We start from the raw sequence: 16828 nt of genomic DNA on the forward strand, positions 1-16828 counted from the left end.
CCCAGGATGAAAAGGCTGAAGGGCTTATCAACATCTCCAACTACAGTCTGGAGAGTGGACAGGACCAGAAGAAAAAATAGTTAAGTCTTGAGATGGGATGGGATGGGGAGAAAAAGGGAGAGGAAGGGGGGGTAGGGTGGACATGTGGCAGGTGCCTGGGATTCCTGATCCAACTCTCTCTGGGTTCTGAATGGGCATGCCCAGAGGAGGCTGTGACTTGGTTTTGCTTGCTGGCAGTGTGTTCCTGCTGACCCATGACGTGTACAAGCCCTTCGTGTTTGCTGCTGAGACCCTGTCTGATCTAAGCATGTGAGTATTACTTCTCCTTCCCTATTCCCAGGAGGTTCCCAGCCTCCACATGCTCAAAAGCTGGGCTCAGGAGATTGGACTCAAACTGCAGCTCTCAGAAAGCCTCAGTTTCGTCATCTGCAGAATGGGCAAAGGAGAATTTCAACCTAAGTTGCTCTATGAGGGTCAGATCTGTGGATCTGGGACATGGTGGTTCACCCCTTTAATTCTAGCACTTAGGAAGCTAAGGCAGGAAGATTGCAAGTGTGAGACCAGCCTCGGCTACATAGTGAGTTTCAGGTCAACCAGAGCAATATAATAAGACACTGCCAGGCAGTGGTGGCACATGCCTTTAATCCCAGCAGCACTCAGGAGGCAGAGGCAGAGGCAGGTGGATCTCTGTGAGTTTGCGGCCAGCCTAGTCTAAAGAGCGAGTTCCAGGACAGGGTCCAAAGCTACACAGAGAAACCCTGTCTCAAAAAACAACAACAAAAAAAGAAAAAGAAAGAAAGAAAAAAGAACCTGGAAGAGAACAGAGGATAGAGTCCAATAGAAAGCATATCCTTGCTTCCTTACACTCAGACTCCAGTACCGTTCAAAAAAGTTCGGGAAAAATGTTAAAAAACTGTAGGTAAAGGGTGAAAAGCTCAGAGGTAAGTGGGCGGCAGTGAATGGGAACTCCACAACCCACATGCTCCTTCCTCTACAGGTGGGTACGTCATCTCATTACCTGCATTTCCAAGTACCAGACTCCAGGCCAGGCAGCCTCTGCCAGGGAAGAAGGTGAGCATCACAGCTTGGGAGAAGGGACCCAGACATCACTGAGTTCCTGCCTTTCCCAGGCTAGGTGCTGGAGTTCGAATCCCCGGGCCCACTCCCTGGCCTCCCTAAAGCCACCATGTGGTTCTCCGACTCCCCACTGTAGATTGCTACAGCGAGACAGAAGCCGAAGACCCGGACGAGGAGGCTGGGTCCCGCTCCGCTTCGGTGAGTAGTGTCGCTTCACACGAGGACATAGGGGCTGGGCAGCAGGATGTGGGGGGCTCCGGCTCATCCTTGCTCTCCTTTGCCCTGATGCAGCCTAGCCTGGCTCCAGCTTGGAGTGACCCATCACCCACGGTTTCACCATCGCAGAGCCCGAGGACATCCATTGGCTCTTCAGCAGGTGCTGCGCGGGGAGAAGGGCACTGGGCTGCGTAGATGTCCCGAATATGTTCACGTGTTCTCATCCTGCATCCCGCTCCCACAGACAGCAGTGACAGGGTGCTGGAAGGAATGGTTCAGGGACTGAGGCAGGGGGGGGTGTCCCTCCTGGGGCACCCGCAGCCCCTGACTCATGAGCAGTGGCGGAGCTCTTTCATGCGGCGCAACCGTGACCCTCATCTCAATGAGCGAGCGCATCGCGTGCGGGCACTACAGAGCACGCTCAAGGTGAGCTAGGAGCACTGGGCATGGGCAAGGATGAGGCTCTGGGCTTCTGTCCCTGGTGTCTGGTTCCCAGCTCCATTGTGAGCTCCAGGTGGTAGACTGAAGGCTCGAAGCCCTGGCTTTCTGATTCTGGGGCCCAGTTCTGGGTTTCATACTCCATTTGAGGCTTAAGGGTTTCCTGAACCAAGTTCTAGAAGGTTCCGTATAGAGACTAGATACTAACCCAGGCTCTTGGGCCGGGGTACCCTGGTGCTGAGCACAGGACATGAAGTTAGTTCTGGGTTCTGTCCCTCCTGGGGTGAATTTTGCCATCTATTCTCACTTCAGGCAAAGCTGCAGGAACTGCGGGCCCTGGAGGAAGTGCTGGATGACCCTGAGCTCACGGGAGCAAAGTTCCGTCAGTGGAAGGAACGGAATCAGGAGCTGTACTCAGAGGGCCTGAGCACCTGGGGAGGGATACGGGCCCAGAACAGTTCCTCAGCCCCAACCTCTGACTCCAGAGGTCAGTCCCCACAGCCCTTGCCCGCTGCCTCTGACCCCGAGGAGCTCTCTCAGCTTTTTCCTTTGACCTCAGAGAACAGCCTCCAACCTCCTGACCTCTGACCCTGGCTAGGGCCTGGTTCCTGACTTCTGACCCTGAGGGCTAGTCATCCCCAGCCTCTGACACGTCTAAGACAGCATGCCCAAGGGGTCTGTGTGAGGCTGGAAGTACTGCTGGTCCTTGGCGTTACCCTCAGACCGATCCCCCTATCCTGGGCTTCCACAGTTTCTGCTCATGTGTCCCCTGGAGTGGAGGGAAAGTGGCCTTCCTCTCTGTGCTGTAGAGATCCCCTAAGTCATCCTCAGATCTGGGATATACCTGCCTCCCGGGTCCCCCGGAAGGGTTTCCCAGGCCACATCTGGGTGGGCATTTATTTCACAAGAGAGATGCTTTTCTACCGAATAAAGTTGATTTCTCCACCATGCACCCTGTGTCTTTGCTGTGAATTGGGAATCTGCACATACCTCCCTCCACACACACACAGGGGTGAAGAGCTGTCCCGCTCGAGTGAACACTTTCCGGCACAGGGTGGGTGACAAGCTCCCTGTGTAGCTCATTACCCTGAGTGTCCACTCAAGGCTCCTGTGACAGGGTGCTGGGCTCTGTGGTCATTTGTCCCTTTGCTCATCTCACCTTGGCCCTGGGAGATCAGACCTGCTCCCCTGTTCTAGCCCCAGGGAGGGACACTCGTCTTCACAGATAAGAGAACTTACCTTTCTGGAAGGACCGGGTGGGCAGCTGTGGGACAGGTGGCTGCAGGCAAAGAGTCCTGGGCATCTCTTCTTCACTCAGCCCCACCTCCAGTCCCTGGATCCAGGAAGGGGACCTCTGTTCAGTGTATTCAAATGACACGAGAGTGCGACCTACTCCCCTGCCCAGCCTCTAACCTCTGACCCCATCCTGAAGCCAGTGGCTTTTTTTTTTTTTTTTAAATCCGGTTGGAATGTCTTGGTGGAACACAGAAGGGTATAGGGGTAACAGCTGCCTTTGTGACCTCACTTCAACGGAGAGAGCCTGCCTGCAGCAAATCTTCACTGGAGAGAAGGGGACAGAGCAAAGATGTCTGAAAATCAAAAATCGTGGCTGCAGCGGCCCGAAACCAGCAGGGTAAAATACTTGAACACTATGGTGGGGAGGTCCTGGTTTGGGCAGGGGCAGTGACCACACTAAAGGCCTGCTCCTGTCCCCTGTAGAAAAACAACACCTATACACTCATGGGCCGTCATGAGGAGCAAGTACTCATCAGCCGCAGGGACATCATGGACAAGAAGGTAAGAACAGGAGGAAGGTAGGGACAGGCTGGGCTGAGACTTAAGTGGCCCCATAGTTCCCTTCTGCGGCCCTCTGCCCTTTAAATGTCCTGAGGACCTTCGTTAGGAGCTAATGCCCGCTGAAGGACCCTCACAGGGACCCCACTCACCAGCAGATACTCCAGGACCCCAAAGGTCCCCAACAGCAACTCTCTTTGATGATATTTGTTGTGACTTCTTTCCTGGCAACAATAGCACCCTCTAAGGCAGACCCCCAGGTGGACCCCCATTCCCAGGGAACAGGGAGTAAATCGTCCAGGCAGAGGCCACCTGTGGTGACACCTGCCTGAAGGAAGGTCTCCGTTCCCTCCCAGGATGCCTTGGACATACAGGAGTTCATCACTACCTTGTTTGTCAAGCAGTTGCTTCGACATCCCACCTTCCAGCTGCTGCTGGCCATGCTGCTAGTGACCAACGCCGTGACCATTGCTATCCGTACCAACTCTTACCTCGGTCAGGTGGGCTGCTGGCCTGATCTCTACCCCTACTGGCTCTGACCTGGGACAAGGTGCTTCCTTTCCAGGCCCTTGACTCCTGATGGTTGGATTGGATGTTCTTCAGGACTCGGGTCCCCAAACAGGCCTAGTGCAGCACACCTTTCACCCTAAGGTTCGGGAGGCAGAGGCAGCCCGATCTCTGTGAGTTAGCACCCAGCCTTGTCTGTGTAGCAGGTTCCCGGCTAAGCAGACTGTACAGTGCGATTACGTTCAAATAAGTAAAAACATAAAAAAAGACAGTCTCCGTGGACCTTCATGGGATCTGCAAGTCAAGAAACTTTTTGGGCTAGAGAAATGGCTCAGTGGCTAAGAGCACTTGTTGCTCTTCCGGGGGACCTGAGCTTGGTCACCTGAGTATGGATTTCCAGAACCCGAATTAAAGCTGGATGCCACAGTCTGGTGTAGGTGAGAAGAGCCTTGTAGCTAGCACAGTGAGGACCCTGGAGGTCCATGCACCAGCCATTGTTTGGTTATGAATACAGACGGCCCAGCATTCTGATAGTGAACTTGAGCTGGGGAGACAAAAGGAAAGAAGGGGGGGGGTAGAAAACAGAGGGAGCAGCATTATAGTTTTTTCTTTCATTTTGCACGTGTATATGTGTGTGTGTGTATGTGTGTGTGCGTGTGTGTGTGTGTGTTTGTATGCATGTGTGAATACATGCAAGAATGTGAAGGTCCAAGGATGACTTCCAGGAACCAACTCTCTCCTTCCACTGTGGGACCCAACTAAGGTTGCCAGGCTTGAGGACGAGCACCTCTACCCACTCAGCCACCTTGCCAGTCCCCGAGGACCATTTTGTAAAGTGTAAAAACAGGATCTTATAATGGATCTCAGTCAAAAATGCTGGAACTGGGGCTGGAGAGTGTAGTTCGGTTGGTAAATCAGAAATTCAACATCACCCTTGGCTACATAGTTTGAAGCCAGCCTGGGCTACATGAGGTTGCCTCAAAGAATATAGTAGAACAAGAAAAATAAGCAAAGCCTGAGACCCTAGAGTGGAGTTTGTGACTGAAAATCAGAGCCAGAAGGCTGTAGGTGCAGCTGGCCGGCGGTAGTGAGTGTGGACAGCAGAAGGCCCACATACAGAACAGGGAATCTTTTGGCTCCTGGGGTACAAAAGAGAAGAGGTAAGATAACTGGTTTCCCGGGCTGGACTCCATGGACTGGAAGGGGTTCACAGCTATAAGGAAGCTGAGAGAGCAAGATTGAGGTTGAGGAAGAGTGAAGTTGGTCTTGGACAGAGCGTAGCTACCAATCTGCCAACTGTGCACCCAGGGTACATGTCCTGGGTCTACAGAGGGAGGACGCCTCTGACCTGACCCAGAGAACTTGGAATGCTGCAGCCACAGGGGTGATTGGGACCAGGCTAGCAGAGAAGTTCTCTAGGGTCTGGGGTCCTGCAACTCCTGGGGGCGGGGGGTACTTTTTATGTTTTTGTTGTTGTTGTTTTGTTTTGGTGTTTTTTTTTTTTGTTTTCTTCAGTTCCAGAGTCTGTTTAGCCCTTCCTCCACCCCCTTTCCCAAATAGCCTACTCTAGAGGCTGGGGTGAAGGCCCGCCGCGTACTTCTGGGCTCCTAACTCCCCATCTGGGAGATGCGACAGGAAAGGACAGAACAGTCACCTGACCCAGCACGTGACTGCACTTAGCGCTGCCTGGCATATGTGCAGAAAGTAGTTCCTAAAGAAACCCATAGAGATGCTAAGGTGTAAGAGTAACAGGGGTACTCCCCACACCCTCTCTTCAGCACCCCATCCTCTCTCCAGCCCCCATACCCTCTCCTCAGCCCCCACACCCTCTCCAGCCCCACATCCTCTCTCCAGCCCCCTGCACCCTCTCTCCAGCCCCCACACCCTCTCTCCAGGCCCCCACACCCTCTCTCCAGCATGGCACAGATTCTTCTCACTGATGCCTCTGCCCCTCTCTTTCTCTTTCCTGGCAGCAACACTATGAGCTGTTCTCGATCATAGATGACATCGTGCTGACCATCCTTATGTGTGAGGTTCTTCTGGGCTGGGTCAATGGCTTCTGGGTTTTCTGGAAGGTAAGGTCCCTGGAATTCCTGTCAATATACCCTCACCTCATCCCTCCTTGGGGTCTGCAGGCACATCAAGTCTTTGTCCTGAAAAATAAAGGGTTTGTATGGAGAGAGAGTGTATCAGTGCGAGGGGCCTTGTGAGGGAGATTTCAGAGAGATCTGTGATTGGGCAGAATGTACGTTGTTCAGGAAGTGCCCCTTCTATGTGTTTGAACCCCTGCTCTTGCCTTCCCAGCTCTCTCTACTCACACGAACCCTGGTTTCTGTCTTTGGGGAAATGGAGTCAAGGAACTGAGAGTATCTATCTTAATTCACATGGTTCTGGATCAGAACTCCATTATCTTTTAATGTAATGTAGTAATTTGTTATGTTTTATTTGGTGTGTGTGTTGGGGGGAAGAACTTGTTTGGTTGGTTGGCTTGGTTTTTCCAGACAGGGTTTCTCTGTGTAGCCCTGGCTGTCCTGGAAATTAGTTCTGTAGGGCAGGCTGGCCTTGAACTCACAGAGATCCGATTGCCTCTGCCCCCCGCCACAAGTGCTGGAATTAAAGGCGTGCACTGCCACCACCACCCAGCTTGTATTTTAAGTTTTATAGGCTCTATAGTACTCACCTCAGGGAGCAAGAAGCACAGCCAGCACACAGATGGGTGGAGTGGCAGCATTCCAGCACAGCTCCCCGCTCCCCTGTGTGTTGATGAAGTGTTTGTTGATTGTGGATCTTACTAAGTTGCCCAGGCTGACCCCAAACTCCTGACCTCTAGTGATCCTCCTGCCTCAGCCTCCCAGTGATCAGCTCTAGTCCAGTAAGATTCCACTTGCCCAGGCACAGTCTGGAGGCTGAGGTAGAAGGATACCTGGCCTAGGTCGTGGGACGCCATCTCCGGAAGACGGACGAAAGCCTTCACGTGTGGACCCTGCCCTTTGGGTTTCATGTAATTTCACACTTCCCCTCTGATCCTCCCTCTTCCCTTGCTCTCACATCGCACACTGACTCTCCTCGGGAGGCCTCTCCCAGGCTGGGCTTTTGCTGCTCTGTGTCTCCTTCCTAGGTTCTAGAAATTCTCTCTGGCAGAGTTAAAGAGTGTTCTCTATCCACCTCCCTCAAAAGAGTCTATGAACCCAGCATGACAACAGTTGTATCCCCAGAACTTGTGACACCCCCCCCACACCTGCACCACCTCCATCTCCTGAGTGACTGGGATGCCAGGCCTTGACTCCACAGAGAGGCAGCCTTGTGTCTCCCCGTGTATGTGGTGTGTGGCATAGACTCAGTGAGGTGAGTAAGACTTGAATTGATTTGGTTGCCTCCCAAGGGGAAGAGCATCTTCCATAAAAACAGAGCTTTTCCTTTTGAACGTTTACCTCAGTCACACGTTGAACAGAATGCTGTAGAAAACCACATGGAGTCCTGGATCGGATCCAGTCCGATCCCTCACCCTCTTGCCTTCGCTCACCTCTGTAGTAATCTTCTAACCCCGGTTTATCCTCTCAACTGGGGCTTTATAATCCTAGGCAGAGGCATGTATTTTTAGCACTCCCTTTTCTGACTGTAGCCTACTGTAAACAATGCTTGGCTCTTAGCTGGTACTTACGGGATCCTGGTAATCTTTCTTTATTTGTGCATGATGAATGGGCTGTAGCTTATGCTACTGGTCTCTTGTTGCTGGGTCTGTTAGTTGTTTTCCACTTCTTTTGTATTTATATATTTATGACTTAGTTTTGAGACAGGGTATCACTATGTAACTTTAGCTGGCCTGGAACTCCCTCTGTAGACCAGGCTAGCCCAAACTCACAAAGCTCTCATTGCGTCTGCCTCCAGAGTGCTGCGACCAAAGACATGTACCACCAGGCCAAGGTACTTTAATGTTATTAATTATAGTGTTTGTCACACTTTACACTGAGGCAGGAGCATCCAGGAGTTCTCAAGTCACCTAACTAGACAGATCAAGTCATTGGCTAAAGGGCTACCTTTGGATGTATGGGGGCGTCTTCACTGTGCGTCTCTGAGAAGGACTGTTTTCATAGGTATAGGACTGTGGTTATGTGTTTACAGCATGTTGGGGGTGACAGCCAGGAGATGGCAGCTGGCTAGCTTTGTTCTCAGAGGAACATCGAGTCTCCCATTGTGGCAGGCAGACAGGGTGCTCCCATGGGCTGGGCTTGACAGACCCTTTTGGGCTGCTCCCCTTGCAGGATGGCTGGAATATCCTCAACTTCATAATTGTCTTTATATTGTTCACGGGATTCTTCATAAAACAACTTAATATAATTGCCGTCACCTACACTCTCAGGTGAGTTGGGAGCCCTGAAGGTAAGAGGGGTATCTATCCTGACCACAGGAGTGAGTAAGGCAGTCACTACCATCTGGGGCTCAGCTCTGCCTCTCTGGGAAGTTGGTGGAAGGGAGGTAACAAGGAGGAGAAGGGGTCTGGGAAGGGTCAAGGGGCACCCCTGAGAGGTTCTACCACAGGGCACTTCGGCTGGTACATGTGTGCATGGCAGTGGAGCCCCTAGCCAAGATCATCAGGGTCATCCTGCAGTCGGTGCCAGACTTGGCCAACGTTGTGGCCCTCATCCTCTTCTTCATGCTGGTCAGTGTCTCCTAGGCCCCAGCCTATCTCCTTCCCCAAACAGAACCTGCAGGGCAGGGGTGGGGATGGACGCCTCCAAGAGCAAGGGGCTTGGGGTGGAGTCCTTGTGGGTCCCTGGGAGCATTTATTGGCATTCCTTTACGCATCTTGTCAAGCTCCAAGGTCACTGGGTGAGATCAGGTGGGCTGTGGTCTCTTTGGCAGGTATTCTCTGTGTTTGGAGTCACACTCTTCGGTGCGTTCGTGCCCAAGCACTTCCAGAACATGGGGGTTGCACTGTACACCCTCTTCATCTGCATCACCCAGGATGGCTGGCTGGACATCTACAGTGACTTCCAGTGAGTACAGATGGGGTTCTGGGGTTTCCTCCCCTTCTGGCTAGGGCAGGTGAGGGAATCTGTGAGAGGGGTCCCTGGGACTTGGAGGAAACTGGCCTCACAGGAAGTGACTATCCAAGAAAATCACGATACTTGAACCTTTCCACAGAAGCTTCACACAGTCACAGGGTCGCCTGACCCTGTTCAGGGAGCACAAGGCATAGCTGTGTGGCTCGGCCTTGGGCCAGGGAGCAGGTCTGTGGTTGTGCCTGAGGTTACTCGGTGGTCCCCAGCTCACACTAGAGCACAACCAACCACCTAGAGGCCTGGGAAATTGGGGTTCAATCCACTCATTCTCAGACCTGCTCCCCAAGGCCACTATTGTGTTCTGTTCTTCGCTTCTTATCTGTCAAGTTCAAGTCCGATTTCATTCCATCCCACTCCCCTTTGTGAAGTAAAAGCCAAGTAGGCCAAGGGTTTCTTCAGTCATAGGAAGTGGAGAGCCTAGCGAGGTAGAAGAATCAGGAGTTCAAGTTCAGTACAGCCAACCTGGGCTGTGATAAGACCCTGTCTCAAAGAAGAAAAAAGGGGAAGGGTGGGAGGAAAGGCACCTGGGGGTGGAGCTTAGTCGGTAGAGTGTTTACCTAGCCTGGGTTCAATCCCCCTAACCACACAAACCAAGATTGGTGACATTCACCTATACCGCACAGTTTGAGGCCAGCCTGAGCAAATTTGAGAACTAATCAAAAAAAAAAAAAAAGCTGATATGTTGGCACACATTTTTAATCCCAGCATTCAGGAGGCAGAGGCAGGAGGATCTCTGTGAGAACTCAGTCAGCCTGATCTATATAGCCAATTTCAGACCAACCAGACTTAAATGGTAAGACCTGGTCTCAAAGAAACACAAAAACTAAAAAAAACAACAAATCCCAAACCACAAAAACTAAAACCAAGCCAAACTAAAACCAGCAAAAGGTGGGGTGTTAGGGCCCAGAGCATGGTTGATTGCTTGGTGGAAGATGCCTTTAATCTCAACACTGAGGAGACAGAGGCAGTCTAATCTACGTGGACTGCACAGTGAAGTGGCACTGGGCTTTTGAGTCCTTTCCCCTGCACCAGCCCTGTGACATTAGACAAACTATTCCACCGTGGGGCTCAAGCTTGAAGTGATCTTCCTGCCTTAGTCGGCTAAGTGCTGAGCTGACTGAAGTGAGCCACCAAGACTGGCTTGTTTATTTATTTGTACCTTGTAGTTCTGGATCTTAAGTCTCCTAAGCAAGCCGTCTCCTACAGAGCTATAGCTCCAACCTCTAGCTTTTAAAAGTTGGAGGAGCTGGGCGGTGGTGGCACAGGCCTTTAATCTCAGCACTCAGGAGACAGAGGCAGGCAGATCTCTTGTGAGTTTGAGACCAGCCTGGTCTACAAGAGCTAGTTCCAGGACAGGCTCCAAAGCAACACAGAGAAACCCTGTCTCTAAAAACAAAACAAAAACAAACACACACACACAAAAAAATAAGTTGGAGGGGTTGATTTACTTTTGTTTTGAAGTGGAGTCTAGTATAGCCCAGGATAGCCTTGAACGTCTTCCCAAATGATCAGTCATACACCACCCCCTGGTTTATGCTGTACTGGGGCCTTGTGCACCCGGGGCAAACACGACCAACTAAGTTTCACTCCTAGTTTTGTTTTTTGGTTTTTTTGTTTGTTTGTTTTTGAGACAGGAGCTCAGGTAGCCCAGGATAGCTTTGAATGCCTGATCTCCTATCTTTACTTCCTGAGTGCTGGGATTCCGATCTTCAGTTTACGAATTCATAATTAGAGACTCCAGGGCAATATTGACTACCTCATAGAGTGCCGTGAGGGTCAGTCTAGAAGCTTCTATAGCGCTCTTCTATTTATAGCATATGTAAGCATAGCCTGTGCTTTATAATGCTGACACACCAATCTCCTGGTAGGGCTGGTTTGAGTGTTGGCTCTGCTGCCTAGCAGGCAGCACAGCAGGCCTCAGTCAAAGAGCTGCTTCTGCAGCCAGCAGGAGTGGGAAATAGTCCCTTGTCTTAGAGATGAGAAAACTGAGGCTTAAAGGGCTAGGGAAATGACCTAGCTCCTGACTGCCACCCGCAGGACGGATGAGGAGATTGCCATGGAAGTCGGAGGTGCCATCTACTTTGCCATCTTCATCACCATTGGCGCTTTCATTGGCCTCAACTTGTTTGTGGTTGTCGTGACCACAAATCTGGAACAGATGATGAAGATAGGAGAGGAGGGGCAACAACGTCAGATAACTTTTAGCGAGGTGCATGGGATGGGGAGGACGGGAGGGAGGAGAATGTGTGCATGAGTGACTTGTGTACGTGTGTGTTTGCACACTCGAGTGCACGGAGAAAGCCAGATCCAAAACCTGGAGGCCAGACCTCCACCTCTGTAACGTCCACTCAGTGGCTGAAGCTCCTGGGGGCTGGGTATGGGTTCCTAGATGGGCCGTGGTAATTCAGAGCTGAGCGATGGGGTGGCATGAGGGCATTCACCCAATGGGATTCGGAAGTTCTTCCCTATGATGGGAATGATAATAGCACTCGCTCACCAGGACCCTTGTGAGATATAGGATCCGATGAGTGCTTGCAAGTAAGAGCTCAAGAAATGAACTGGAGATCAGACTCAGTGGTTAAGAGCACTGATTGCTCCTGCAGAGGTCTTGGGGTCAAGTCCCAACATCTACATGGCCACTCACAACTGTTTGTGACTCCAGTTCCAGGGTATTCATAGCCATAGCCACCTTCTGGTCTTCACAGGCGTTGTATGTACATGGTGCCCTTACTGACATACATGCAGGCAAAACAGTCATATATTGGCTAGGTGTAGCGGTGCATGCCTTTAATCCCTAAAGTCAGGTTGGTCTTCAGAGCGAGTTCAAGCCACGCTACAGAGAAACCCCATCTTGAAAAGCAAAACAAAGCTGGGTGGTGGTGGCACACACCTTTAATCCCAGCACTCAGGAGGCAGAGGCAGGTGGATCTTTGTGAGTTTGAGCCAGCCTGGTTTACAGAGCTAGTTCTATAGGACAGCCAGAGCTACACAGAGAAACCCTTTCTCGAAAAACCGAAGGGGGGAAAAAAGCAAAACGAGGGTGGGGGACTGAGGGAGGAGGAAGAGGAGGAAAAGGGAAGGAAGGAAAAGAAAAAAAAATGAACTTAATAAATGTTAGCTCCTCAGTATTCACTTGGTAGAACTTGCTTTTAAAAGGTGCAGAATGGAGCCGAGTACTTTGGAAAGGTCAGAGAGCCAGGATCATCATCACCCAGAGTAGGTAGGGCTTTAAAGGTTTGTTGGGGCAAGAATTTCCAAAGGGATCCGAGAGGGGCTTATGTCCCGCTTGAAACTGAGTCATCACATCCAGGAAGGGAGGCTAAGATAAACTGGAGCTGAGGACCGGACCCAGTGTAGGGTAGCTAGCCTGGCTTGCTGGAGGCACAGATAAAATAAGGTAAAATGTTATAATACCAAAAGGATTAAAGGGGCATGTGCTAAGAGACTCAGCCTCCCTGAAGTCACGTGGCCCTGAGCTGCCTACCGTCTCCATCATCGTCCTCAGACAGGTACAGATGAAGAAGACTTTGCTGACGACCTGCCCTTGGTGCATTGTACAGAGGCCCGCAAGGAGGGTTCTGGTCACCCCCAGGAGCCGCTGGTTGGGGGTCCCCTGTGCAACCTCACGGAAAAGACCTGCGATAATTTCTGCCTGGTGCTTGAAGCCATACAGGAGAACCTGATGGAGTACAAAGAGATCCGGGAGGAGCTCAACACGTAGGGAGGGTACTGGGGAGTCAGCGGGGCCTAGCCACAGTCGGGCCCATTTTCTAAGTAACTTGCCCAAAGTTCAAGCTTTCCCGCTCAGGAGCTGGTGTCCTGACCTTTCAGGTCGTGCCTTTCTCCCAGGAGGTCCCTGCATGGCCTGGGTTTCCCTTAGGGACGCGGCAGAAGCAGTGAGGGAGGAGGGAAGATGAAGGAGGGTGCGCACCAGGGAAGAAACGGAAGGGCTTCGGGGAGGAACACAATGTCTCTTCTACCCCAGGATCGTGGAGGAGGTGCGCTCCATCCGTTACAACCAGGAGCAGGAACAGGAGTTGTTGCAGAAGCACGCCTCTAAAACCCTGTCCCTCCACAGCGAGTCCTCCCTAGACATGCGTGAGGTGGCTACCCAGCAAGACTTGATCTCTGCACTGGTCAGCAGGGAAAAGGTGCGCATTCCCTTCCCTACCTAATCAACTTCTCCCCGCCCCCCCTCCACCCGCAATACCCTGACAGGCACCACAGTCAAGATTTCCTTCCTTTTCCGGTTGACCCTCTAAAGTCCCCCCCTCATCTCACTGGCACCCATTGGTCAAGTCGAGTCAGAGAGGCCCTGCTTCCTCCCATCAGGAGCCATCTCCCTCCCTCTTCCCCTTCCCCAGCACCTACAGACCTATCTTTTTCTTAGAGCGGCTTTGCCAGCTCAGCTCTTTCTTGGAAACAGGCCCTTAGTCCCACATTGGAAAAAGGACCCCTGTCAACCCATCTAGGGTGCATATGAGCGCCTCTTATCTCATGGGAATGGAGTCTTGGGAATGCCTGGGCTCCTCAGTTCAGAGTGGGTTCTAGGCGTGCCAGAGTTACCCAGCAGGCGCAGCTAGCTGTTGAGGCAGGAGGAGGAAGGGGCAGTCTGTCCCGTCCAGGTAAGTGAAATGACAAGAAGACCTTTTGGTTTGCAGGTTCATGAGTCTAGCTCAAATGTGCTTAGCAAACACAAGTTCAGCCTGTGAGAAGGCAGCATGGGAGCCAAGCGGCCTGCACACACACGGGATCAGCTGCTGCATCTTCCTGTATCCCTGACTGGAGCCCATCGCTCTCCCTTCCACCTGGGTGGCAGAGGCCATGGGGCTGGGACGGTGGCAGCATCTGCAGGGCTTATGCCTGTGAGCCTGAGGTCCGGAGGAGTCAGGACAAAGGATTCTGGGCAAGAATGGAAACCCCACAGCAGGGATGAGCACCCCACAGCAGGGATGAGCGCAGAAAGGGGTAGCCAGGCGGTGACCTAAAGATGACTATCCCTGACATCTGCTCCAGCTGGAGCTGGACGAGGCCTGGGCAGACCCAAGCATTGAAAAGAGCCAGGCCAGTAAGGCTGTACGCACCAAAAATAAAATTTTATGTTATAATCAATTATTCTGACTGGCTGTTCTCAACCTGTTTTGCATCCTTCCCTTTGGTTTCCTAGATATGAAAGATTGTGCTTCCTAAAAGCCTGTTTGCGTGGGGCGCGGTGGCTCACACCTTGTTCCATTCCCAGCACTTGGGAAGTTGAGGCAGGAGGACTAAGAATTCAAGGTCATCCTCAGCTACTCAGCCAGGAGAAGACCAGCCTGAGCTACAGGAGGTCTAGTTTCAAACAAAACAAAGCAAACAAAGCAAACCAAACACTCGTTAGTGCTGAATGTGGTGACGTAGCTCTCAATCCCAGCACCTGAGAGACTGGGATAGGAGGACTCAGGAGACTCAGGGGCTAGCCTGGGCTTCGCAGTGAGAACTAGTCTTGGGGTTAGTCTGATGAATCCCTTAAGGGCTTCCAATGTAGTGAGGAGGCTGGAGGAGTAGCTGGGGATGGTGGAGGCTTTTGAAATCTCTTTTTCTGTTCGTTTTGTTTTTCCAAGACAGGGCTTCTCTGTGTAGCCTTGGCCGTCCTGAAACTCACTCTATCGACCAGGCTAGCCTTGAACTCAAAGATCCACCTGCCTTTGCCTACCAAGTGCAGGAATTAAAGGCATGTGCCACCACTGCCTAGCAATGCTTTTGAAATCTCAAAGCCACCCCCACTAACACACCTCTTCCAACAAGGCCACACCTCCTAATCCTTCCCAAATGGTTCCACCGGCTAGGGACCAAGCATGCTAACGCATGAACCTATGGGGGCCATTCTCATTGAGACCACCCCAGAGAAAGCTGAATCAGCATAGGCAGAAGATCTGGATGCTCAAGTGTCAGTTGGAAACCCAGACAGTGGAAGACCAATATCCCTGACCCTCAGACACTCTGCTGGTGCTGATGGGGACGCTGTGTGGCCCAGACACTCCGCTGGTGGTGATGGGGAAACTGTGACCCAGACACTCCACTGGTAGTGATGGGGAAGCTGTGTGACCCAGACACGCTGCTGGTGGTGATGGGGACACTGTGTGGCCCAGAGTTCTGCCCTGCTATTTAGGAAAGGCTGACGGCTAGGGCCTTGGGATATTCACTAGTTGGCACCGCAGTCCCTAGAGGCTCACTGATTGCAGCTGATGGGAAACACTGCCTCACCCCGCCCCTGACTGCATCAGCATAGGTTCTAACTAAAAAGCCCCCTGAGGCCCACGGGCAGTCTGGACAACAGGCAGAGAGGTGACACTGGTGGCAGCAGTACCACTCTGTCTTGCAGTCTGTCCCCCTTGTTTGGGCCAGAGCTCCTCCCTAACACCCCCACGACCATCCATCAGCATGGACATGGGCAGCCATTGGTTTCTGCTGCTTCTGCTGCTCCTAAGTAGGGACAGAGCCTTCAACCTGCCCAGTAAGTACCCAACCCCCTTTCCACCCTCCACTTGTAGCTTCTTTTCTGACTGGCCAGAGACGGGAAGAAAGTGCTAAAAAGGCAGGTAATACCTCTCTGGTCGCCAAGGGAAGCTCAGCCACTCCCTAACTAACCTCTTCAGCTGTCTAAAGGGTGTGGGGTAGAGGCGCCAGGGAGTTTTACAAACAGAATGACCTCCGCGCCTCTGGCCTCTCCCTTGCATCTCTTGCAGAGCGGTATCTTTGTCTGTCGGCCTGCTCCATCCCGTCTGTCTTCTCATCTATCTTTCTGTCTGTCCTTCCCATCTGGGCAGGCTAATAGCTGGGTTTTCAGTGTGGCAGGTTAATAGCTGAGGCTGTTCCTGCAGGCTGAGGGCTCAGGTGTTCCAGCCTAGCTGCTCTGTCTTTCTCTACGAAGACCAGCCGTCTGCCGCCTCACAGTTTGAGAAAGGAAGGTATTTTGGGTTCTGAGTTCCTAGATCAGCATGAGGGAAGATACAGGCCACACTCTGTGCACCAGCAGCTCCTCAGGTCCACAACTTTGACCAGGGACAGGAGCCTCTATGATAAAGCAATGAAGAAACACACATCAGTAGGTGTGGTGACAGCATCGGCTGGGAGAGCGATGACTCCCAGAGCGGGGTCCACTGTGCCTGTGCCGAGCACTGCGTGATGGCTCCCCTGGCCTTAAGACTCACAGGGTCACAGTGAAGTAGGCACTGTTAGCATCCCTGCTTTGCCGCCATAGAAACTGGGGCTTCCAGTCACCCCTATCTATTTCCACATCCTCCCAATCACACAGGTCTGACTCCAGCGTCTAAGATACTCCATCGCTAAAGGCAAGGAATCTCAATCACCATGAAGATTTTCACCAAATTTGAAATTTCGGCCTACACCCAACTAAAATCCCAATAGGGGCTTATAGTCTAAAATCAGTTGACTCTAGTGTGTAAGAAAGGAGAGAGGGAAGCTGATTGTATTAGCACAAACCTGGAATCCCAGCACTTGGGGAGCAGAGGAAGGAGGATCAGAAATTCAAAGTCAGCCTAGGCTCCAGTCTCAAAGAATTAAAAAAGTAAAAAACAACAAATAGCATAAAAGAACAGAGGTCAACAATATCTGCGATACTGTGTGTGTCATGTGTGTGTGTATGTGTGTGTGTGTTGCGTGTGTGTGTGTGTGTGCGTGTGTATGAAGAAGCCTGAAGACAATTGGTTGACCCCCCTTGGAAAAAGTATAAA

The 16828-nt window shown here is 51.8% G+C and overlaps 2 protein-coding genes across 2 annotated transcripts in view; both read left to right on the forward strand.

Annotated features, from left to right (window-relative positions):
• Positions 1–2319, forward strand: part of Cnksr1 (connector enhancer of kinase suppressor of Ras 1) — an 11476-nt gene extending 9157 nt beyond the window's left edge. The window contains exons 15-21 of the mRNA XM_013348353.1: positions 6–79; positions 238–309; positions 998–1071; positions 1214–1275; positions 1369–1453; positions 1538–1719; positions 2044–2319. Coding sequence (XP_013203807.1) covers positions 6–79; positions 238–309; positions 998–1071; positions 1214–1275; positions 1369–1453; positions 1538–1719; positions 2044–2319 — 825 coding nt within the window. The remainder of the gene's footprint in view (positions 1–5; positions 80–237; positions 310–997; positions 1072–1213; positions 1276–1368; positions 1454–1537; positions 1720–2043) is intronic.
• A 997-nt stretch (positions 2320–3316) lies between these two features.
• On the forward strand, positions 3317–13807 carry Catsper4 (cation channel sperm associated 4). The gene is made up of 11 exons (XM_005353390.2): positions 3317–3364; positions 3451–3528; positions 3882–4025; positions 6006–6107; positions 8295–8392; positions 8572–8692; positions 8896–9029; positions 11133–11304; positions 12601–12812; positions 13081–13246; positions 13757–13807. Exons 1-11 carry the CDS (start codon positions 3317–3319, stop codon positions 13805–13807), a joined length of 1326 nt encoding a protein of 441 aa, XP_005353447.1.
• Positions 13808–16828: the final 3021 nt, after the last annotated feature.

The sequence above is a fragment of the Microtus ochrogaster genome, chromosome 10, assembly GCF_000317375.1.
Source record: "Microtus ochrogaster isolate Prairie Vole_2 chromosome 10, MicOch1.0, whole genome shotgun sequence".
NCBI classification, from domain to species: Eukaryota; Metazoa; Chordata; class Mammalia; order Rodentia; family Cricetidae; genus Microtus; species Microtus ochrogaster.

Bases quoted from the DNA above. Each gene is read 5' to 3' on its own strand.
- Catsper4 (XM_005353390.2), top strand. From the start codon at position 3,317: ATGTCTGAAAATCAAAAATCGTGGCTGCAGCGGCCCGAAACCAGCAGG. The intron at 3,365-3,450 runs GTAAAATACTTG...TGTCCCCTGTAG, and splicing joins AGCGGCCCGAAACCAGCAGG to AAAAACAACACCTATACACT. The intron at 12,813-13,080 runs GTAGGGAGGGTA...CTTCTACCCCAG, and splicing joins ATCCGGGAGGAGCTCAACAC to GATCGTGGAGGAGGTGCGCT.